This window comes from Myodes glareolus, chromosome 4 (assembly GCF_982192425.1).
Source record: "Myodes glareolus chromosome 4, mMyoGla1.1, whole genome shotgun sequence".
In the NCBI taxonomy this organism is placed as follows: Eukaryota; Metazoa; Chordata; class Mammalia; order Rodentia; family Cricetidae; genus Myodes; species Myodes glareolus.
In genome coordinates this window covers 57,981,007-58,005,720 of record NC_142029.1, presented here as the reverse complement: position 1 = coordinate 58,005,720, position 24,714 = coordinate 57,981,007, and the positions used below count along the sequence as shown (strand labels likewise).

The 24,714-nt window shown below is 49.4% G+C and overlaps 1 protein-coding gene across 3 annotated transcripts in view; it reads left to right on the top strand.

The window, feature by feature from the left end:
• The window catches only part of Esyt3 (extended synaptotagmin 3), a 47,574-nt gene that overhangs the window by 10,035 nt on the left and 12,825 nt on the right, over window positions 1–24,714 (top strand). For all 3 annotated transcript variants that reach the window (XM_087905487.1, XM_087905486.1, XM_087905485.1), the window contains exons 2-10: window positions 8,987–9,028; window positions 11,678–11,812; window positions 14,130–14,206; window positions 15,502–15,568; window positions 16,656–16,745; window positions 17,633–17,688; window positions 19,710–19,830; window positions 23,155–23,325; window positions 24,017–24,099. In XM_087905487.1, coding sequence (XP_087761613.1) covers window positions 8,987–9,028; window positions 11,678–11,812; window positions 14,130–14,206; window positions 15,502–15,568; window positions 16,656–16,745; window positions 17,633–17,688; window positions 19,710–19,830; window positions 23,155–23,325; window positions 24,017–24,099 — 842 coding nt within the window. The remainder of the gene's footprint in view (window positions 1–8,986; window positions 9,029–11,677; window positions 11,813–14,129; window positions 14,207–15,501; window positions 15,569–16,655; window positions 16,746–17,632; window positions 17,689–19,709; window positions 19,831–23,154; window positions 23,326–24,016; window positions 24,100–24,714) is intronic.

Genomic DNA, 24,714 nt, shown 5'->3' with positions numbered 1-24,714 from the left:
GCCAGCCTTCGCGGGACATGTCTGTACAGTACCCAAAATGTATGGGTCTCACATGGGGGATTAGTTTGAGTCTGTGTGTGTGTGTGTGTGTGTGTGTGTGTGTGTGTATGTATGTATGTGTGTGCATTTTAGAGCAAGGAAGACCCATGAGGCTTTTTTTTTTAAATTAAGGGTGTGCATTTTTGTATATGTGTGTCTGGATGTGTCTGTGGGTCTTTCTCTCCCACCACTGTGTGGTGTGTAGACAGGAAAACCCTTTAAGTGATTTCTCCTCCAGCGTCCTGTCTCCTCTGGAGAGGGTGCAATGGCCCAAAGCTCCTTAACAACACACAGCTCAAACCCAGGCTCTTCAGTGTGTCTGGCAGGATTTAACTGTCCCTCTGGGCTCTGTTTTCCTCGCTGCTTTGGAACCATTGTCCCTAAAGGTTTTAGTAGGTAGATTTCAGACACCTCCACCTAAAGATGGACACAGTGTCTTAGGTGGGCTCTGTCTGTTTGGGGATTTGACTTGAACCTCAGCTTGCTTTAGTTTCTCTTCTTAAGATCTCATTACCTCTATTCCCTGCTTAATTGCCATTGGTTAAAATAGCAGCCTATGATCAGGCGTATGCTGCCAAGCTTGACAATATGACCCTGATTCCCCCGTTATCCTCTGACCCTCTGACTTCTGCATGCATCCCAGGAATGGTCATGGTGGTTGGGCCGTGTGCCAGGCCTGTTCTAGGGACACATTCTTGCCTGTGGTGCATCACCTGGGATAGTACCCAAGTTTCTCTGGAAACGAAGCAGGACAGCGCCCTGGCCCGCTTAGAAGTAGACTCACTTCCATATCCCTGGATCGTGTATGAGTGGAGCAGGAATGAACAGCCTCACCCCTGTGAGAAACCTATGGCTGAAGATCAGGGTCGGAACCTGCCCCCTAAGCTCCTGGCCACACTGTCTGCTGCAGAGGCAGTTCTTTCTGGTGGGATGTCCTACCTTTCATGTGGAGGAGCAGTCCCAGAGCCAAGCAGAACCACAGCATTAATATCCCAGGGATTACGTTGCAAATCTTCCTGGAAGATCCCTTGTAAATTAACTAAGGCCCAGAGGACATGCACTTGGTGACAGCAGTGTCTCCAGGAGAGCTGAGATCCAGGCAGTGACTCTGGCGCCATGGCCAGAGGCAGTGGAAGAACTACCTCCTCCTGGGGTCTGAGTAGACTCTTCCACAACCCCGATCAGAAGAGCCCACCCCCTCATCTTTCCCACCTTCACTAAGGTCAGAACCATGAGCAGGGGACTCTTGGTAACTCAGGTGCTGCGGTGGTCTGCCTTCTGGATTCAGAGAGCCCTCAGATTAAGGAGCTGCCCAGGAAATTTCCTGTTTCGATTTTATAGAAATGTCTGACGATACCTCCAGAATGATCCAAGAGAGTCAGGGAGCATTGGAACAGAAGCTTGGTGGCTTTAAGACTCTGTCTTGTGTTGAGCAACCATCTTCCTTTGCTGCCCACTTTCTTCCTTGGTAAGAAAAGACAAAATGGAGGATCTAACTGGCTCCTTTTCCTCCTATGTGGCATTTCCATTGGGCAGGGTTTCCTATGGCCCTTGTAGGCTCTGGGCTGGCCTGTTGGTGACTGTGTGTGTCTGGGACACAGATCTCTCAGCCAATGGGCAGAGCCAGGAAAGCAACCACCAGCTGTATCTCTGATAGAGCTGTGTGCTATGGCCTCTCTCCATCCTCTAGGCCCTTGTCAGTGAGTACTGTTTCTCAAAATGGAGGTGCCAGGAGATTCAGCTGGATTCTGGGTGGGATAGATGGGGACACACAGTCCAGGGACGTTGTATGGACCTGAGATCCTAAGGTTCAGAGGGCTTTCATAACTTCTGGTAACAGTTGCCATTTCTGAGGTTCTTCTGGATCATAAAGGACCCTGAGCACCTTGTATGCATTGTCCCATTTCATCTACCTAGGAATTCTGAAAAAAGGCAGCATTGAGCCCATTCTGCAGATGAGAAAATAGGGGCATAGTGAAGAAAAATTTTAGTTTTTATTGTTAGAAATTGACCTTAGGAATGTTGCATGACTATAAAAGAAACACAATGCTTATCATTTTTCTGTGGTTTTAGGACTCTGTCCCATGGTGAGCTATCTTCCTTTGCTGTTCTCTCTGTTCCTTAGTAAGAAAAGACAGAGGCTCTGATTGAGGCCTTTGCCAGGCCTCTCTGTGTGACTTTTCCATTGGGAGAAGCTTGTGTGTGCACACGCACATGCACAGAATCAGGTAAGAACGAAAACTAAAGTACCACGAAACCTTCTCTTCAGACCTTATCTGGGTGCTTCAGCAAGCGCAGAGGGGGTGGAAACTAAACCCTTGCTGTGCAAAGGCCCTGGGGTGAGGGATGTTTTCCTGTTGGTTCTCCTGCCCCTAACCATGTCAAGAGAGCGCTCAATGGCTCTTGAGCTTCCACTGTGGCTCTGTGCTCTCTGTTTCCATGGTGACCTAAGCACTCAGGCTGCTGGTGCTCCACTTCCTGGCTAGTCTGCCTCCATCAGCTCTGCAGGCTCCGCCATGGTATCAGCTGCCTAGGAAAGTCAGCTTTCCAACGACTGGGTTCCAAAGCTCGTTCCTCTCAGCAACCCAGACCTTCTGCACATCCTGGGTCAGCAGGTTTGGAGCTAGGTCCTGTTTTTAGTCTGAAGGCTTCCTGGTAGGGAAGAGTAGTAGCAAAGAAGTGGAACCCGCCTAGACATCTGGCCTATCGACAGACGGGTAAGGAAAAGTGGCATACCTGCATAAGGAATAAGATTTTACTCAGGTCTTAGGAAAAATGGAATTATCAGAATTTCAGGAAAGTGGGTGGGACTGGAAGGTATTAAATAAAGTTATCTAATCTCAGGAAGACCAAAAATCATATGCTGTCTCATGAGTAGATCTTGACGATCAATGTTTGTGTTCATGCAAATAAAGATTTGTGAGAGGGGGCATAGACTGTGGAGCCATGAGTGGCCACGAGTGGGGAGCAAGGGGGTACAGAGGGCACCTGTGATGTGAAAGCAGGAAGGCGGCTTCCAGGATAAGAGCGCATGAGGGAAGGTAGGGTGTGGAAGAGACGGAGCGAAACAACAAAGACAATTTTAAAATATACCACTGTTCTTAAAGTTTAAAATATACCTGATTGTTCTTAAAGACTTTCTAAAGTTACATTTCTGTTTTATTTACTTATTTTTGCACCCCCCCCCCAATGTGAACGTGTGTGGTGGTCAGAAGATAGCTTAGGGGAATTGGGTCTCAACTTCTGCCCTGAGTTTTAGGGTTTGAATTCAGATCATCAGGCTTAGTGGCAGCTGCCTTTACCCACTGAGACATCCTTCCAGCCCCAAGCTTTATTTTTCATAACCTAATAAAAGAAAAACTTAATGAATGAAAGGTTGAGGGCTGGAGAGAGAGTTCCACGACCATGAGATGTTACTGTTTATGCAGAAGCCCTGCATCCATGTTGGGTGACCCACGACTGCCTGTAACCCCAACTCCGCTGGCCTCCTCAGACACTGCATTCGGGTGCTATACATGTTCTGCATGCAGACATACATGCACACAATTCAAAAGCTTTTTAAAAAATGTCAAAAATAGTGTATAAAAAAATCATACAACTGAGCAACTTGGCAACGAAGCAGACTTGAGTAGCAATTGTCATATTAGACACAGTGGAGTTTGATGCAAGTCTGACGGCAAGGAACGATGATGCATGCTCGTAAAGGGTGATAATTAGTGTCATCATGCCCACATTGATTTCACAATACGAAGCTGAAATCGAAGTTGGCAGCTGACGTGAGGAAGTAGATGGGCCAGCGGTCGAACCTGGAAATCCTGGTCTACCCCTCTGTGACAACAGCCAATCGAGCAAAAAGTAAACACAAGGCAAAAATAGATTAGCAAGACATGGTTCATTGGAGTCACCCATGGAATGGTCACAGAAATTAATCATGTTCCAGCCCACAGAGGAATTACCAAAAGGTTCCATCTTTGTTCATACAAAGAAATAATAGAAAACAGTAATAGGAAACTATAGAGATCTCAAATCTATGTATTTATTTTTCATTAGATTTTTTATATTACATGTGATGTGTGTGTGTGTGTGTGTGTGTGTGTGTGTGTACCCAGAGAAGTCAAAAGAGGGTATCAGATACCCTGGAACTAGAAGGTGGAGAGAGATTGAGGAAGACACCAGATCACCAGATGTTAACCTCTGGCTTCTGCATGCATATGCACACATGTGCCTTCTTTCTCTCTCTTGCTCCCTTACTCTCTCTTACACACACACACACACACACACACACACACACACACACACAGTGAGAGAGAAAGAGAGTGAGAGAGAGAGAGAAATGAATATAAGGCCCAAGTAAAACATAGTATCAAATGGAGTTTATTCCCAAGAGTTAGATAGCTTTTTTCTTTAAAATTTTAAAAACTTAATTATTTCTCCTTAATAATTATAATTTTTGATATTGTAATATAATTACATCATTTGTCCTGTTTCTTTCATCCTCTCACTTGAGACCTTCCCATGCACCTCTCCTGCCTTTCTTTCTTTCTAATTCATGGCCTCTTTTTCTTTAATTGTTGTTGTTGTTGTTGGTGTGTGTGTGTGCACGCATATATTCATAAACACATAAATACAACCTGTATAATGTTCCTTGTATGCATATGTTTTCAGGGATGGTCAGTTGATTGGATAACCAGTGGGTGTGCTCTTCGCTAGGGAAGACTGTTTCCTCAGCTCCCAGCATTCCTTAGTTGCTGTAGTTCTTTGTATAAGGTTGAGACATCATGGGCTCTGTCTAGTTTAGCATGTCTGAGTTGTCCTTCCTCAGCTTGTGTTTAGGTAGTCGTGTTGGTAAGACTGCATGGGTGTAGCTTTTGACATTCCTAGGAGAGACAATCCCATGCAAACTCCCTGGTCCTCTGGCTCCTCCGGTCTCTCCTCCTCCCTCTTCTGCAATGACCCCGAGCCTTAGGTGGAGCAGCTGTTTTACAGATGTGTCTCTTGGGAGTGGACTCCATAACTCTGCATTTTTATTTTATTTTATTTTATTTTTTGGTTTTTCAAGGCAGGGTTTCCCTGTGTAGTTCTGGTTGTCCTGGAACTCTTGTAGACCAGACTGAGCTCGAACTCCCAGAGATCCTTTGCCTTTGCCTCCCAAATGCAGGGATTAAAGGCGTGCGCCACCACCGCCCAGCCTCATAACTCTACGTTTTGACTACCTGTGGTTTCCTGTAATCGTCTCCATCTGCTGCAAAGAGACGTTTCCTTGACGAAGGATGGGCTACATGTATCTGTGGGTCTAGGGACAGGTATCTAGAATGTAGTTCGGGATGAGTGGTTAAGTCACAGTTGCAGGGTTTTCTCTAAGATCCATGGCTTCACAGCTCCAGGTAGTTGGCTGGGTTTCTGGCATCAGGCATGGTTTCCTATTTGTTGGGTGAGAGCTGACTCTGTTTTAAAAGCACTGTCACTTAGGCTGACTCCGTTTATGGAATAGACTTGAAGGCCATTATTTCAGTGGACATAAGAAAGTGTTGGATTGGATATATTAAATGCCCTGTGGAATGAAAGCCCATAGATTAGAGAGCTTCCTCCACCCTGACAGGTACTGACCTAAGACCCCCTGTAAAATGTGTTTTATAGGAAAGACCCTAGAAGCTTCCCCTGAAGGCCAAAGCCTAAGCAGAGATGCTTCATTTCTCCACAGCCGCTTATCAACCACATGCCCTGGCTGATTAGGGAAAGCACAGGAAATATGTGAAGACAAGGACAGCAAACAAGAAAGATAAAGAATGTTACTGGAGCTAGGAGAAAGCCCGATGTGGTGTGTGTGGTGTGCATCTGTATGCCAGGCGGGAACAGGAGGGTCAGCAATTGAAAGCCAGCTTTAGTCATGTAGAAAGTTTGGGGCTTCATGAGGCCCTGTAAAGAAAGAGAGGGAGCAGGGGAGAGAGGGAAGGAGGGTCAGAAGGAAGGAGAGAAGGAAGCAGGGAAGAAAGGAAGACAAACCAATAAATAACCTAGGAATATCAAGGAACGATTAGAACAATTTGAAATTCTCAGTAGAGTTTTATGCCAAATTTGCAAAGTTCTCTGACAAAAGTGTATAGATTTTTTATGGAACAAGTTTTATGATCCTGAACAGAACATAATGAACAGTGGTGTAAACTCTAGCGGCGCACTGTCAGGGTCCCTATGGGCTGTCCACTGCCGTGGTTTGATCCAGGGCACCCCCAGAGCCCTGAGGCATAGGCTTCCAGCTCCAGGGGGATGCAGTTGGAAGGTGGTGAAGGTGTATCAGGCAGGGTTTAGTGGAAGGAAGTTAGGACATTCCTGGTATCCTCAGATGGGATACTGGGACTCCGAGAGCTGTGTGTCTGGGGTGTTTTCATCACAGTGATCAGGGCCGGCTAACACATCACCATTATCTACACAAGTTTGGAAAAGAAAAACGAAAAGCAACAATCACTGGGAAAATCACCCAGGTCATTTTGAAAGGACATCGTTACTGAAAGTGTGAACAGGAAAACAAACTAATGGGCTTGAAGCTTGAGTAGAAATACACTCTATGCACACTCCAGAGTGCATAGAAAGGGTGTGTGTGTGTGTGTGTGTGTGTGGGTGGGTGTGGGTGGTGTGTTAGGGGTTTTGCTGTATGGTTGTGGAAGATTGCTTTAGGGGAAGTAGGACGAGGAAGCATAAAATGATATCCTCATCCTATTAAAAACATTCCAGGGAGAGTCTAAATCTCTCTAAATTTAAAAAGTCTAAATCTAAATCTGTAAGTCACAGATAAAAACTTAGAATAGTCTTGAGAATTTGGCATGGGTAGAGATTTCTTCAGAAATAGGAAAAAGCGAGTATGACAGGGAAATAGGTTGACGGCTTTTCTACACCAGAGCTTGCTAGTGTCAGCTTCTGTCTGTGCTCACTGGGCACAGAGTATTGGCTCCCGTGCACCAGCTCTCCAAGGTAAAGACAGATGCTGAGATTCAGACTGAGGGGCGCCCCTGGGAGCATGCGCCACACTGGACGCCAGGGTGGTCTTGTTTTCTTAAACTGAATTGCTATCCTTGGCGGGGGTTCAAGCCATCTGTGGAGAGCCTCTTGGTGAAGAACCTCAGAGACAGGTTTGGTGAACCGAGAGAGGCCATGGCAACTTCAGAAATGTGGGCCTGATCCCTGTCCTGCTCCCATCCTTTTGGGGCGGGTGTGGGTCACCTTAACACAAGTGTGGACTGGCCATTGATAACTCAGCCCTGACTGTGCTCTGGAATCACCCCAGGAGTTTGTTAAAAATAAGTCAAAGGGCCCCACCCCAACACACTCTGATTCAGGAGGTGCCAGGCTTAGGAATCGACATCTGACCGGCTCCCATGGGTGGCCAGCGTTGGACCTGCCGAACTGGATCGGCCTCCAGGGTCAAGAGGCAGAACAGCTCAGCTGCCAAGGATGGAGATCTACCTGGGCTGGGAATGTGACAGGCTCCACACCCAGAGTGTGCCACAGCAGGAAGTACAGTAGCTTGGGATGGAGAGGGAATGGTCCAGCAGAGAGGCAGTGTCAATGAGGGACTGACTGAGGCTTACGTCTCCTGGTCCCTCCCTCCTGTCTTAGTCCTGCTCCTGTGCCCAGATGGTGAGCCTTGGGGGCAAGAAGCTGACCTTCATGCCTGTGTGCATTTATTCAATGTTCTTCCGTGTCATTTCATTCCATGAGTGTTTACCAGGACATTGCTGTGCCAGGGCCAGTCTGCAGCAGGGAGCCATACATTTCCAGCTGGTTAGGGAGAGAGGAGAAACCAACGGACTGTCATAAAGTGTATGGAGTTCTACCATGGAGAACCATCAGACCCCCAAGAGGGACATCTGTCCTCTACTTTGGAAACCTAGAAGTGACAGCAGCAGTGGAAGAGACCAGGGATCGGGGGGGGGGGGGGGGGGAGGGCGGGACTGTGTGACACGCCAGGAACCTGCAGGGACCTTGGTGGGAAGGTGAGGGGTTGGACTAAGAGGTTCAGGGGAGATCATGAGGGTGGAGGAAAGTCACATGGAGGTTAACCTGCAACCTGGGACCCACTAGGTCCACTGGCCCCTTTGACTCACCAGGAGCAGGAAGAATGGCTGGGACTTAGGGGAATTTAAGTGGCTTTGTGACAAGGCCTGAGGGTTCTCTTTGCTAGAGAGAGGAGGCTTGGGTGGGACTTCTGAGAGGAAGGAAAGGGGAGCGGGCAGGTGCTTCTGCACAGCCGCTCCCCCAGTGGCCATTGAAAATGCCACTCTGTTAGCTGGGCGGTGGTGATGCACGCCTTTAATCCCAGCAATTGGGAGGCAGAGGCAGGCGGATCTCTGTGAGTTCGAGGCCAGCCTGGTCTACAAGAGCTAGTTCAAGGACAGGCTCCAAAAGCTACCGAGAAACCCTGTCTCGAAAAACCAAAAGAGAAAGAAAATGGCATGCTGTTAAAGAGGGCTGTCACCGAGTGGTGACGTTTTCTGATAAAATTCCGAATTTCTCTTTTTCTTAGCTGAGTTTTACCCTTGCTGGGTTTTGTTGTTGTTGTTTTAACATAGAGCGTATCACTTGCGTCCTTAAAAATGAATAAATGAAATTTGTAAGGTGCAAGCTTGCTGGTTAACCCAGGGGAGCTGGGGATGTCCAGTACATGCAAAGGCTCAGCCTCCAGGCTTTTCCCTCCACAGCTCAGCACAGCTGCACTGGTGGCTGAGGGAAGAGACCAACTGCGGGCAGCCTTCCTCAGGCCACCTCAGGCCTAGAAGGCACTAGGCAGGGCCCAGTGTGCCGTGGATGTTGAGGGCACCCTTGTGGCCTACACAGAGCAAGGGGTGGGGACTCACTGAGCCATCATTCCAGGCAGCAGGACCAGGCTTGCCAAGCCTCTTTCTGGGGGCATGTGATGCCTGCCTAAATTCCCTTTGGGGTTTCTCTTTTCTAGATACACTTCCCAGACGTGGAGCGCGTGGAGTGGGCCAATAAGGTAAGGCCATTGGTGGGCAGGAAGGGTGGGGTTCACTGCAGGCCTGGTTTCCTCACATGCAGCCCTGTGCAACTCAACATGGAGTTCCTGAGCAACCTGACGGTAGTGTTGTGCAAACCCAAGCCTCAGATTGTACTTCCCTTGCTAGGGACGGGAGAGAGGCCTCTCCACTACCGAGCTTCCCTCGGTTCCTCCATTGATGCATTCACAGAGACGTTTTCTTCTCTTAAAGGTTTTTTTCCTTTAAATAAGTTTTAAATTAGTATCTGGACTGAGGAGAAAAGTTTGCTGTTTTTGAAAGTACAGAGAAAATTTATAGAGAAAAGAACAACCCTAATCTTCCTCCTCTCAAGGTGACTGTATAAGGAAAGGAAGATACCAATTAGACACAGCATCCGGGCTCCATGCGGCTCCCAGTCCAGCTACAAAACCACTGCTGTGTAACCTTGGGCAATTTTCCCAGCCTCTCTGAGTCAGTTTCCTTATCTGTAAAATGGGAGTGTTTATGATTCCTGTCCAAGCCCGCCTGAGTACTGGTTCACTGATATCACTGTCGTGACTGGTGGAAGGTCATCTAAGGGAATTCCTCTTGCACTGGCTAGCTGCTCCATGTCCTGCCTTCTGACCCATCTGCATCAGGAACCCTGACTCTTTAGATGGTCCCCAGCCCCTAGCCTGATCTGTGAGGGGGTCCCCTGCAGCCCGCACCTCTAGGCTCCTGCCTCTCCTACTTAACCCTGGAAGGAGATTTGATCACTGAGGTCAGGGGTTAGCACTCATGACAGTTGTTAGTCTAAGGCTGATATTTTCACATTCCTGGAAATGCCATTGCCAAGTATATCAAAAGCTGCCCCAGCGTGCAGGTGGAATAGAGAGGAAATAGCTCACTGCCCTAGGAATGACCTGGGTTCTGGGATAAAGAGCTGGGTATCAGGCCTTGGGGACACACTGCAGAGCCCCTCCTGTGTGTGCCAGCCAGGCCCTGATCACTGTCAAGCTTGAATCTCGACTAAAGGCCACATGACTGTGGAGGTAGCTGTTAGGATGGAGTGCCACGTGGCTGTGGAAGCAGTCATTGGGATGGAGTGCCACGTGGCCATGGAAGCCGTTGTTAAGATAGAGTGTCACACATGGCTGTGGAGGCAGCCATTAGAATGGAGTAGCACACGTGGCTGTGGAGGCAGCTGTTAGGATCAAGTGCCACGTGGCCATGGATGCAGTTGTTAGGGTGGAGTGTCACGCATGACCGTGGATGCAGCCATTAGGATGAGGATGGAGGCAGCCGTGGAGGTGAACCACATGTGAGGGTAATGCCACGTGCTCCGGAAGATGGTGTAGAAGAGGTCTCCAAGAAAGTGGGAGGATGAGCCCCTGGGTCCCACATAGCTTCAGGCTCTACCATGATTATGGGGAGGACCGGAGTGGAGGAGGGGCACCTTTATACTGAAGCCCGAAGCCCCCACTACTGCTGTCACTTGCCCCTGCCACCCAACACCTTCACTTCAAGCGGTTACAATAGAAAGTGGCTATTACTGGTAAAAAGAAAAAAAAAGGAAAGAAACTGAAACAGTCTTTAGGTCAGCTAAAAACATGGTGCCTTGCCAGTGAGATAGTTTGTTCATCCCCATGACATACATGGTCGAGGAGAACAGACTTCTACATTGTCCTTTGACCGCCACGTGAGTGCTATAGTGCAAGCATGTGTGCATATGCACTTGCATGCGCACACGCACACCCACACACACATCACACCCAATGTAAACAGTAAAAGTATTGTACCAATATCATGTTGGCAAATTTTGATGATTGTATAGTATGTCCACATGACATCATTTCTGTCAACAATGAACCAAAATACTATAGTGGTCCTGTGGATTATGATTGGAGCTGAACATTTCCTGTCGAGTGTTTCAGCCATGTCTGTTTACAAACACTGCCTACTGTATGCGTCTTAGTTGCCTGCAGTACTCACCACAGTTACTTGCTGGGCAGGTTTGGAGCCTTGGAGCCGTAGGCTGTACCAGTCCACTGGGTGTGTAGTAGGCTAGACCATCTGGGTTTATGTTAGTACACTTGGTATTTGCATAAGGACTAGAGCATGGGCACATGAGGCCCTGGCATCAGGAAGAACTTGGTCCCACTCATGGACCAAGCCTGTGACTCATCCTGGCGCAGAAATGGACCAAAGTCTGCCTTTTTTTTTTTTTTTGACTTGTAGAAATTATACTCCTAGGAAACAATTTATCAATATCTTCTGTCATCATTTTTTTCTTAAACCAATAGCATCTGTTACTGTGTATAATGTATAAGGCACAATGCAAAGCAAGGATGTGTTTAGGGCAGATCTAATGGCTTTAAATTGCTGAATTAGACTGAAGTGTTTCCATAGTACTCTCAAAATACACCTAATCCTCTGCCTGGCAGTGGGATCGGCTGCTGTCATCAGGTGTTTACAGAATGGGTTGATGGGTAGGTGAGAGGCTAGTGGGCAAGCAACATGACTGTGGACGCCACCCATGGACCAGGCTGCTGTGGATCTGCAGTCTGTGGACACCACTCGTGGACCAGGCTGCAGAGGATCCAGGCTTCTGTGGATCTGCAGCCTGGGACACAGAGCTGACCTCCAAGGGCCCCTGTCCCAACTTGCAGATCATCACGCAGATCTGGCCCTACTTAAGCATGATCATGGAGAACAAGATCCGGGAGAAACTGGAGCCCAAGATCCGGGAGAAGAGTGTCCACCTCAGGACCTTCACCTTCACCAAGCTCTACTTTGGGCAGAAGGTTGGTGATGCCTCAGTGGGGTCAGCCTGGACTTCCTGGGCAGTCTTGTCTTGTCCTCTCTTCCTGGTCCCCCCACCCAGGACAGTACTTGGTTATGAGGATGCCACTGGGTCTCAGAGAGCCATCGCCCCTGCCTGTGCTTCCCAGCTTGTCAGCCCAAGGGCACAGCTCTCACTTCCTGTCCTCATACCCAACTTTCCAGGCTCCAAGGAAACCACGGTCAGAGAGCAGAAAGAAGCTGAAGGAAATAGTTCCTCTTTTCTTCTAGAAACTTTAGAAACATGCACAGAGGGAGCCAGATAGCTAGAAAGACGAACAAGTTGTACCTGCTAACTCCAAGGGCCAGCTGTGATCTCTGCCACAAGGCAGTTCAGGGTATTAGGAGCTCACACGAGTTCTGTGGAGACCACATGCATCCTGAAAGAAGTGATGTCTGAGTTGCGTTTGGAGAACTCGGCAGGCAGAGCAAGGGAACTTTACATTGCTGAGTTTAGAGCAGAGCCTGCACCACCAGGCCACTCCTTGGGCACTGAATCCGAGGAGGCTGACTAGATGTTCTAGCCCTGCTGGTGACTGGCCTCACTCCTTCTGTTCTTGGCCTTGCCCATCTCCTCTCTGTTCCTCGTCCTCCTGATTCTGCTCCTTCCACTGACTGACTGTGGGGCTCTCCCAGGACTGCCTGTGCATGCCCCTGTGCATATGCCCTGCCGTCTCCTTTCACATAGCCAGTGTCTTTAGCATTCTCTGTGCTGCGGTAAGCTAGGGCCAGTGGCTTGCCCTCTCTAAGCTCCAGTTTCCTAGCACATGAAAGGACAGGACCAGTTTCTAAGGGCTCCTCTGAGGCATGAACACCGGGCCTGGCCTCAGGTGGCCTCTGCAGCTGGGTGAACCATGTCCCGAATGTGGAAGCCATATTCTGGTCTAGTGTCCTTGTCTAACTATGAGCCTGAACCAGTACTATCCTGCCTGGCATTTAGTGGACACCCTAATACCTGTCCCTGAAGGTGAGGTATTGGGGTAGCTGAACATTCAGAGGTGCCAGGCGATGCTCTACTCCCGGCAGGCCCCGAGAAATGGTGACTGAACACAGTACCCCTCCCCAGACCACACTTCCAATGAGCCAGGGCAGAGCCAGGCTATGTGTGTCCTTTGCAGCTTTTACAATTCTGGAGACTCCTAAAAAAAAACAGAATATAAAATTAAAAGTTGCCTAACACATGGAAGGTCTTGGGTTCAATTCCAGGTACCACAAGAAGTCTAAAATACCAAATAAACAATTAAATATGAGAAAACAAATCAGAGGTGTAAAAAAAAAAACCCCACCATTGTGTTTTTAATGAACTCCATACTCTGAGAATCTATTCAAAGGTTAATACATGTTTAGATTTTACGTTATGTGTATGTTTGAGTGACTTGATGTGCGCCATACATGTGCCCAAGGCCTCCCGGGGAACAAGGAGCAGCAGACCCTTGGAACTGGAGTGGCAGGTGGTTGTGAGCCACTGTGTAGGTTCTGGGAACCAAACCCTGGTCTTCTGAAAGAGCAGTGAGTGCTCTGAGCCATGGAGCCGTCTCTCCAGCCCCAATAATACATTTTCAAATGCTACTTTCTGTGGGGTGAGCAGACATTTAATGGAATCCTTTCTCCTTGTGGAACTGGTCGAATTATTTCCAATAACTTACTGTGAAAAATCTTAAACATATAAAATGTTTAGTGAATTATTCAGTGGACGTCTCAGGTCTGTTCTCTACACTGTGCAGATGCTAATATCTTGCTGTGGTTGATTTATTACCTATCCATGCCTCGGTCTATGTAATCATCTTTCTCTAAAATGCACTCTAAACAACAGCAGACGTTCGTGAACTTTTTACCTCAGCATTTGGCATGCATATTACTACTCAGGTGCAAATGAAATTTAGTTTTTACTCCTGATTAGTCTTAACCGGAGTACCTGAGGGCGTAGTAAGCATAGAGGGGGGATGAAAACAAAGGATTGGATCCCTGAGCCAGTGACCCTGCCTTCACCCTACCCATGCGGGGCCAGCTCCTTCCCATCTGCCACATTCCAGTTAAACTCTCTTTAGGAGACCTTGCTACTCACCCCCCAACCCTCCCCACCGGGTCGGGCAGAGTGGCTGTTCTTTATTTGACTTCTCCCTTTCCACTATCTCGGGGCTAGACTGTGGGCATATGAGGCCAAACTAGGTCCCCATTGTCCTGTCTTCTCCAGGCTAAGGCCTCATGGAGTCGATCCTGTTAGCTATCTGTGACAGGAAGGGGAAGCAAGGGGATCCATAGTCCTGTCATCTTTTTCAGTGCCCCAAGGTGAACGGTGTTAAGGCACACACTGACAAATGTAACCGGAGGAAAGTGACCCTGGACCTGCAGATCTGGTGAGTCCTGGTGTCTTGGGGACAGGCAAGGTAATTCTAGACAGCAGCTTGAAGATAGAGTGGCTTTGTGTGTACGCTGGTTTGGGGCGTGAAAGCCTTCCTAGGACCACAGCAGCTCTGGGCTGAGACCCAGGTCTTTGTAAAAGGTGGGGTACAGAAAAGTGGATGGGGGATGACTGGCCCCGAATAGTCAGCCCTGGCTCACTCCTCAGCCTGAGCCTGGCAACTTGCACCCCCAGAAACTCTGCAGGACTTTCTTGCAGGCCATAGCTGGGCCACTTGGAGGGTCAGAACAGCCTCTGCAGAGGTGGGTAGAGGGGGCAGGTGTAACGAGAGGAGGCAGGTGCTTGTGCTGAGACCAGGGAGCTTTGAGCAGAGGTGAGAGGCTGTCTGGAGAGCTGGCCTGTGACACGCCAGGAAAACTAGAGTCAGCTGTGAAAGGCACGCTGCACTGGGCGTGGGCACATCTTTCCAGTGAGACTCATGACGGGCTTGAGCCAGGAAGGGAGATTCAAGCAATCCATCTCTCCAGAGGTGCTGAGGTGTTGACAGTGTGTTTGAGGACAGGACGAGAGTGGTTGTCGTTCCTTCCCAGAGTCTCACATTTCTTGTCGTTGGCAGAAACAGAAGATGGCTGAGGCCACCCTCTTAGGAGCTCGTCTCTATTGTGTATGTTAGAAGGGTAGCAGACCACAGAGTGCCCCTGGTCCCAGACACTCTGTCACAAGACCCTCCTGTGAATAGTTCAGCCTCTCAGGTGCCACCCTCTTCTGCCTGTCCCTGCTGACCAAGCATTTCTATGACAGCAGGCTCATATGCACATGTGTGCAGGCGTGTGACAGTCACCTCCTCTTAGCTTCCTCCAGACCTTTGATAGTCTCCTGACATTTACCCTCAAATGTAAAATGTTCTATCACCCACCTCCGCCTCCAGCAACAACTAGAGATGATGGCGGGATGAACCAGGGGGTGTGGCGCACATGTCCCTTCGATCAGGGATCCAGCAGTGGTAGAGGAACAGCATGTTTACCAGAAGTCCATCTTTTTCATTCATGGGTGCCCTGGGGCTAGGTGGTACCACAAAGCCCTGCTTTCCTAGACAGAGGTGGGGGTGTGCTGAAGACGCCAGGTGCAGGAGTCTGGGAGGGACCAAGAGAGGCTGAGGCCATGGAAAAAGTGACATGCTGAATGTTAACTGAAACTTGATGGCCAGCAATAAGGGTTGAAGCTGTGTATCACTGGGCAAGTTGCCTGCCTGCTCTGAGCAGTGGCACATTCCCCCTTCCCCCGTTTCAGCTACATCGGGGACTGTGAAATCAGCGTGGAGCTTCAGAAGATCCGAGCAGGTGTGAACGGCATCCAGGTGAGGGAGGATGCCCTGACTGCTGCCCTAGCCCCTGCACTGGGCTCCGGGAAGTGGGATCAGCTCACACGGGAGTGTTGATGTTTGTTGTCTTGGCTCTTTGCTCTTTTGGGGGGCCCTTCACCCAGCTCCCAACTAAATCACACACGGAGCCTTATTCTTCATTGTAATCACCCGGCCTTAGCTTGGCTTGTTTCTAGCCAGCTTTTCTTATCTTAAATTATCCCATCTACCTAAAAGGCCTCCAGGCCTTTTCCTTTTCTTCTGTGGATCTTACTTTCACTCTTACTCCATGGCTGGCTGGGTGCCTGGCCCATGGTATCCTCCTCTTCTTGCTCCTTCCCCTCTTCCAGATTTCTCCTTCTATTTATTCACTCTGCCCACCAGCCCCACCTGTCCTTGCTCCGGCCTCGCTATTGGCCTTTCAGCTCTTTATTAGACCGTCAGGTGTTTTAGACAGGAAACGAATCACAGCTTCACAGAGTTAAACAAATACAACATAAACAAAATCAACACGTCTTCATATCATTAAACAAATATTCCATAGCATAAACGAAAGCAACACACCTTAGAATAATTTCCCACAACACTGGATCATGCTGTGAGGGACACAATGGCACCAGACATGGGCTGGTGTCATGGGAGCAGCCATGAGGCCACACAGTCAGCAAGAGGTGCTGGGCTCCACTAACCTGCTGGGCCTTGGGTTCTAGAGCCACCTGTATGTCAAGTCTCCAGAGGTTTTGTCTGCCTAGGAAAGTGAGGGAGAGCCATAGCTGAAACCCAGGTGGACCTGGAGGTGAAAATACCTCTCTCCAGAGGCCGTGTGCAGATCTGGAAGTCATTTCTGTGTCCCAGCCACCCCAGCTGCTCACACACACACAGTATAGTTAGTTCATGGCCTTTGGTGGGCAGCAGTGGGGTCATAGCTGTGTCCAGGTCCCCGAACATGAGCTGTGGTCCCTTCAGTGATAGCAGGTGACCTAGGCAGGTGTACCTGATAGAGAGGGAAGGAATGAAGTCACAGAGGACTGAGTGGCAGGTATGAGAACGGGTTTGGTCCCTCACAGCTCTCTGTGCCTACCAGTTGCAGGGCACCCTGCGCATCATCCTGGAGCCCCTGCTAGAGGACAAGCCCTTTGTGGGAGCCGTGACCATATTCTTCCTTCAAAAGCCGGTGAGCTCAAAACCTAGGGATAGGCTGGATGCCTTCCATGAGCAGACAGTGAACCGCCCGTGTTGGGATTTAGCCTGAGAATGGACATTGCTTCAACCCAGTACAGCTGGACACCTACGGTCCAATCCTAATTGGTCCTTAAGGCAACCTCAAGGAGTTAGACAGAGCTCTGCCCATGATGAGGTAACCAAGCTGAAAGAGGGTCACAAGGTCCAGAAATGACTCCGAGACAAACCTAGGCTCGTGAGAACAAGCCAACCTGGCTGTGTGGCAAAGCCCCCTTCTGTGGTGGTCCTGGCATGAAGCAGCAGGCCTGACCAGCCTAAGCTAAGGCCTCGAGCCTTGTTCTAGTTTTATTCTGTTGTGTTCAAACATTGACCAGAAGCAGCTTAAGAGAGGAATGGCTTATTTTAGCATACAGATAACAGTCCATCATTGAGGGAAGTTGGGGCAGGAATCCAAGCAGAGACCTAAAGCAGACACCATGGAGGAAAGCTGCTTGCTAGCTCAGTCTCATGCTTACCTAGCTTTCTTATACAACCCAAGACCACCTCCTGCCTAGGGAATATGTCACCCACAGTGGACTGGGTCCTCCTATATCAATTAACACTCATAATACCCCCCTATAGTCAGGATTGGGGGAATCCCTCAATTGAGGCTTCTCAGGTGGCTCTAAGCTGTGCCAAGTTGGCAGAGCTAGCTAGGATCCCCTTCCCATGCCCTATGGCAGGTTAGGCAGGGTGAGAAACATCCTTCCTACCTCATCTTGCAATAGGTGCACCCCGGCAAATAGGGTTCTCCCTTTTGGGGGGATATGAGGAGTTTGGAAAAGATATCAGCCCTGGGTTCCCAGCTCCTTGAGCCTAGCAGCCTCCCTCTGTCCACAGCACCTGCAGATCAACTGGACGGGCTTGACCAACCTGCTGGACATGCCAGGTATCAAGTAAGTGCCTGGGGGGCTCCCTGGAGTCCTAATAGCTGTGAGCTACACAGAGGCTGCATCCCCCGACCCTGTATAATGAGTGGGAAATGGGGGGGGGCAAGTGTGTGTGTGTGTGTGCTCACGCGCGTGCAGAAAGCTAGCCGTGGACAGGAGCACACACTCCTGCTGACAGCTTTGCTCGGTGCTAGACTGAGGGGCCGGGCTTCTTTGTCTTGAAGTTGCCCAAGCATATACACATATGTGGTAGAACCCTACTGTGTGTGGAACACAGGTGTGCGTCCTCACGCTTCACCCTTCCCCACCCCCACTGTAGTGAGACGCCCATTTGGCCCCTGTGACTATGGTTGATGTGCACAGAGATGGGAAGGGACATTTTCCCAGCAGAGGCCACTGAGAAAGGACAGGACTAGGGGAATCTCGGCTCCCCAAGCCGGGTGCAGGCAGCCTTCAGACACCAGGCATTCCTTAAGGCACAGAGGAGAGGGTGCTAGCATCATTAGATCTCTCCAGGAGGCAGGGTCACCTGCATTGGTCGGGAAGGCTATTGAATGTCTCTGCGGGCCCCAAGGAGGGTCACCTATATGCTCACTGGGGATGTCCCCTTCTGATCTCATTGTTCCAAATGGAGAGAATTCGATCCTGCACCTTTTCTCCTGTTCTTTGGGAATTCCAAACAAGCATATAATGAAATCTCTCCACCATCCACTTTCTCCTCTGACTCTCCCCGGCCTCCCAACACATCCTCCTCCTAACTTCATATCCTCTTTTTATTTTTATTTTAAATAACCCATGAAGTCCAGTTAATGCTGACTATATGTGCATGACTGTGGGTCCCTCTTCTGATGCATGGGAAACTCTTCCAGTGGCCACTCTCTCAAGAATGGTTCTCCCTCTACCAGCAGCTGCCCATTGCCAATAGATTCCCAGTTATTGGTAAGGCCTGGAGAGTTCCTCCCCACTTAGGCCTAAATTTTGTGTCTGCTTTGATCTTTCGTATGTTCTGCTCAGGTAACCACAGCTGCTCCGAGTTCATGAGCCTGATAGTCATGTATGTCCAGGAGCCGGCATTTAACCTATTGGCTCTTCCTTTCTTTCTACCACCTCCTCTGCGGTGGTCCCCGAACTTTGGCAAGGGGATTGATAACGATGTCCCATTCAAGCAGCCCCACACTGTTATTCAAAGAAGACTTTTTGAGTAGCTATTGTGTGCTGGGCCTGCTGGTACCGTCCACCTGTGGGGGTAGGTGAACCAAGGAATAGAGAATGTCACCAGTGTCAAGGAAGAGAAAGACTTCAGTGGCCAGCTGTTGTCCTGTGGCCTCAGCACTGTTCTTAGCGCTGTACCCACCACTCCCTTCACATCTGCTCCTGGTGCAGCCGTTAACAGCCCTCTATCGGGACACTGAAGTCAAGGCACAAGGACACCCATCTAAGGCAGGGCATCTAGAGAGTATGAATGGGAATCTTGACCTAGGATCTGTTCTTAAAACACTCTGTGTTGCCTAGGAACAAGCAGGACCTTTTCTTCTTCTTCTTCTTCTTCTTCTTCTTCTTCTTCTTCTTCTTCTTCTTCTTCGTCTTCGTCTTCGTCTTCGTCTTCGTCTTCGTCTTCGTCTTCGTCTTCGTCTTCTTCGTCTTCTTCGTCTTCTTCTTCGTCTTCTCCTTCTTCTTCTCCTTCTTCTTCTCCTTCTTCTTCTCCTTCTTCTCCTTCTTCTCCTTCTTCTCCTCCTTCTCCTCCTTCTCCTCCTCCTCCTCCTCCTCCTCCTCTTCTTCTTCTTTATCTTCTTTTAATTGGGGTGGAGAGTGCAAGCAGGATGCTCCTCCTTGGGTCAATATGTCTAGGTCACAGGATGTATATCTGTTTCGTGCCCAGCAGCTGGTCAGGAAGAGACCAGTGTTGCCTCTGGTGGAGCCTTCTGCCAAGCTAGTCTCTTAGTGCCAGCTCTGAGGATGGGTACAGGGGCAGGTGGCATGCGGAAGCAATGTCACCCCTCCATAGCTGGTCACGTCTGACGTTTCAGTGACGTATCAGACAGCCTGCTGGAAGACCTCATTGCTGCCCACCTGGTGCTGCCCAACCGTGTGACTGTACCGGTGAAGAGGGGGCTGGATATAACCAACCTGCGCTTCCCTCTGCCCAGTGTGAGTACCGGGAGCTGGCTCGAATGTTGGGCCAATGAGGAGGAATGCAGGCCATGGCTGGGTTCTGAACGGTGCTCACTAGTGGGCATCCTCATGCTCATTTGAGGTCATGGCAACCCATTTCACAGGGTGGTGCAGAGGCTGGGAAAGGTGTGTGACTTGCCCAAAGTCGCCATCTGGGAAGGGGTAGCACCCATGTAGTTTTACTATGTTCCTGTCCCCGCTGTAGATTGCAGTTGAAACTGTAGGTAGGCACTCCACGGCACCCGAGGTCCACCTTCCTCCCTCAGGAAGCCTCCCTTGATTCTGTTTAGTGGTGGACAGGACCTTGGGATCTACAGAAAAGGAAGGTTCTTGGTTGACCCAGGATGGGAATTCTTTGGATCCTGAGTCCATTTTCCTCCATGTCTGGGATCCATTCATGAGACCCCCCCCCCAGAGATTGCCCTGTGGCTGCCGTACAAATAGTAGCACTGGCTAAGGGGCTGCAGTTAGGGGCCTTGGAAGAAGAAAACATCTCTTTTACTGTCTGCCAGGTGAAAAGCCTCAGGCCTTCTGTTCACACTCAGTCTGACATATTCTACAGTGCTCACATGAAATTCAGGGACGTGGGCTGGCCAGGGAGGCAGCATGGATGTCCCCAGTCTTCCCATGACGGCTCACTGGCTTTCATCCACATTACATGCAGTCCCATAACAACGTAAACACCGTCTCACCGATGTAAGAATTCCTAAAACCTGCCCTAGGGATGTCCTGACAATTTGTCACATTAGAACAATGGGGGACAGCTTCTATGTGTTTCTGGTAACAGGTCATGAATATTTACATTTATTTCATTCTGTTCTCTATCTTCAAGTTTTACTTTTTTAATTTTCTACAATTATGTAACATAGTTGTGTGTTTCTAAAGGCCAATACCAAAACTGCATGTTAGGGAGCCTTATTGCCTCTTGTTCCTTTCCCCCAGTCCCTGCCCCCCACCATTAAAGTAATGTATCCCATTGTATTTGAGTGTTAATGCGGACACATACACACAGTCATATGTGTAATCTTTGTTCATATTCATAGTCGCTGTTTCCTTTTATTTTTAGATTTTGATTAGTTCTTTGAGAATTTCATATAGTGTATTTTGGAGAGAGGAGACGATACCAAGGCCAAGAAGGTTCACTCCAGCTAGCTGGGGAGCTCCTAGAAATTGAGAGTTGCTAGGGGGAGAATTAATCAGGCAGGGCTATCACCTAACTTCCTGTCTCCCTGGAATTTTGTCTGGTTCGAGCTTGTGCAGGTCTTGGGAATGCGGTCACAACTCCCATGAGTTTATATATGCAGCCCCATGCTGTGTCTGGAAAACACTATTTCTTTGTAGTCATCCATGGCCTATTACAATCTTCCCACTTCCTCTTCTGCAATGATCCCTGAGCTGGGGTGTGATCTAGATGTCCCATTCTAGTCTCTTATTTTCTGCACCTTGGTGAGTTGTGGGTCTCTCTGTTAATCACCATCCATTGCAAAAAGAAACTTCTCCAATGAGGGCTGAGAGGTGCTCTAATATATGGGTCAAGCCATAACTCGTTGGGAGTTAGTTTAATACTACATTCACTTAGCAGAATGGTGGTAGAGTCTCCCCTGGAGCCATGGCCTGTCTAACTATAGATTCATAAAACCAATCATAGCCCCAGGCAAGATGGATTTCATCTTGTGGAGTGGGCCTCAAGTTCAGTCAGGAAGTGTTGTTCACTCCCATGACATTTGTTTCTCTATTACACCAGTGGCCGTGTATTGCCAAGCCAGTCATTGTAGCTTTCGGGGTTCACAGCCGGGGAACATTGCCTTTCTCCCCCAGTAGAATGTAAAGCAAGCACTATGAACGTGAGCCGGTAGAAAAGGAAGTTTCCAGGTCAGTACCAGCCTGGTCTCTCCCTGTCCTATGACTCATGTACATGATATCTTCAGCAACAGGGCTGTCTTCGCTAGGGTTTTTATCGCTGTGAAGACACCATGACCATGGCAACTCATAGAAAGAAAACATTTAATTGGGGAGGTAGCTTACAGTTTCAGAGCTTACATTATCCTCATGGTGGGTAGCATAGCAATGTGCAGGCACACATGGTACTGGGTATATCTTGATATGCAGGGCATGGGAAGTTGAAAGTCACACTGTGGGGAGTTTGAGCACAAGAACCCTCAAAGCCAGCTCCCACAGTGACACACTTCCTCTAACGAATTCACACCCCCTAATGGTGCCACTCCTTTGGGGGGCCATTTTCATTCAGATCACCACAAGGGTCTTATCAAATCCCGGAGAGTACAAGAGCATTGGCAATAGCCTGTAATGTTTGGGAGTCTGTGAGGACAGTCCCAATAGAGGTAACCCATCTGTGAAGTATAGTAGAGACATTGCCACCCTACTGTTGTAGGTCAACTCCATTTAAAAGTGTGTGTGTGTGTGTGTGTGGAAGCTTCTATAGTAGCACAGGCTGTAAGTGGTAGTTATCGTGGTCCCCATTTCTCTGATAGATGTTAGTGTTTTATTTTCCTTCCCTGCTTTTACTGCTAACTGTATCCCAGAACCCCACTGCCATGGTACAGATAAAGCCTTCCACATCCGTGCTGATGGCTGCACAGCCCTTCACTGTGGGAGGTACTGGCACTGCACCACCAGCCTTGTTGATGGACATTCAGGCTGTGTCTGGCCTTCACTGCTGCAGATAACAGTGCAATGAGCAGCCTGTCCACGGATCTTTATGTTTTTTGCCAGTGTGCCTAAGGGTAGATTTCTCAAGGTTGTTTTGGAGATCAAAGAAAATGTATGTGTTCTCTGATATATTGTGCTAGGAAAGAGGCATAGCCTAAGAGTCAAGAACTGTGACTTTTCTTTCTTTTTTTTTTCTTTTTTTGCTTTTCTTTTAAACAGTGGGAGTGTGTGGAGAGGGTCTGCCCTGTGGTGGATGATACTTGAGGCATTTATGCATACAGTGACCTACCACCAGTGCAGGCAGGCCCACAACATGCTGCCTGAAGTATCCCTAGCTTTCAGTTTACGTCTGTACAGTTTTCCGGTGGTGCTGAAGGGAGGAGGAGCAGAAACAGCCTCAGCTGAGCCAGCCGTGCATGTTGAGTCTGGCGAAGAGTGTGGAAGGCCAAAGCCTTGGGCAGAGCAGTGGACCCTGCCACCAGTTGCTGTGTGGCCTTGGCTAGGTCACTGTTATCTCTGGCTGCCATCTCTGTCCAACAGTGACCTCTGGTGGCTTTGGTCCTGGGATCCTGGACTTGAGGCTGGCACCCAGAGGAGGCAGTTGTGACCTGGGGCTTGGGTGTTTCTCAGGGGGTGATCAGAGTCCATTTGCTGGAGGCCGAGAAGCTGGCCCAGAAGGACAACTTCCTAGGGCTTGGAGGCAAGTCAGACCCGTACGCCAAGGTGAGCATTGGCCTGCAGCACTGCCGGAGCAGGACCGTCTACAAGAACCTGAACCCTACCTGGAATGAAGTGTTTGAGGTGAGGTTCTCTTCCATCTGTCTTGGAAGTCCTAGTGTCTCCAGGCTTCTCCCTGGGCTGTGATGAGCAAGCAGCTCTCATGGCCCAACAGGGAAACCATGGTTAGTGGGAGAGACTTGTTATGGGCAGATAGGTCTTTCTATTTCTTGTTCCTTATTCAGCAGGCTCAGAGGTAGGCTCTTCTCACCCCGTAGTCAGTGCCCTTTCCCCCACCAGAATCAGGCATGGGATGTTTGCAAGTGGAAGGAAAAGAATAGTGCACAAGCAGTTCTGCCCACAGCTCCCAGCCTTCCCTGCTGCTGGGTGGCTGCAACTCACAGTTGCAGGACCACCTCCCAGCTGACCCTTTCCTTACAACACTATCGGCATGCTCTGTTACATCTGGTCCCCGGCAATGGAAGCAGGATGACAAAGGGAAGCTTAGTTTCCTGGTGGCCCACAGCCCCCTGGTGAGGAGAATGTGACTGCACAAGGCAGACAGATGGCAGCCAGTGTCCTCTGGGCACTGTGCTATGGCATGCTTGTGCTGTATCTGGTCCTCTCTGCTTGCCTAGAGAGGAGGGGCATTGCTCAATATATACCCCTAGAGAGGAGGGGTATAGGCTCAAGGCCAGGGCCCTAAGCTGGTCTGATTTAAGGTCTGATTCAGCAGTCAAGACCTGCAGGGCAAGATGCTTCTCTCTCCTTGCAGTTCATGGTGTACGAAGTGCCTGGGCAGGACCTGGAGGTGGACCTGTATGACGAGGACACTGACAGGGATGACTTCCTGGGCAGGTAAGGAGTGGGGATCTGGGCTTTGGAGCTTCTTTACTGCCTGGGGTACAAGGCTGGACCGTGGGGCATTTAGTGGGCACAGGCCTCAGTGCTTAGTGATCTCTGACTCTCTATGGCTACTGTGGCACAAGTGAGTGTGCCAGGCAATCTGCTCTAGCATTGTACAGTCCGGTTACAAACCTCCCAAGGCGTCTCCAGCCCTGACCTAGGCCCTGGAGGAGAGTAGCAGTACAGAGAGGACCCTAGGGCTCATGTCCCACTTAGAATCTACCCAGAATCCCATTTGGAACAGGGAGCAAGGTGGCATGATGACTAGGTGCTCCACTTCAAGGAGCCTTCATCACTCCCCATGTGATGACATCCAGACCTCAAGGCTGTGGAAGGGCTCACATGAGCCCTGTGGGGTGGCTTGGCCAAATCTCACTTAGTCTAGAGAGGCCCCGCCTTGAGGAACTTATACAGGCCCTTAAAATGCCTACTGCCTAAGTCTTTGTGGGCACCCAATGCCCTCCTGTGGAAGACACTAGCTGAATGTTTGAATACATTTACCGAAGAATTCAGTGTGGAGCTTGTGTAGTGACTGGGGCCATCGCAGTGTGATCGCGAGTAGAGAAG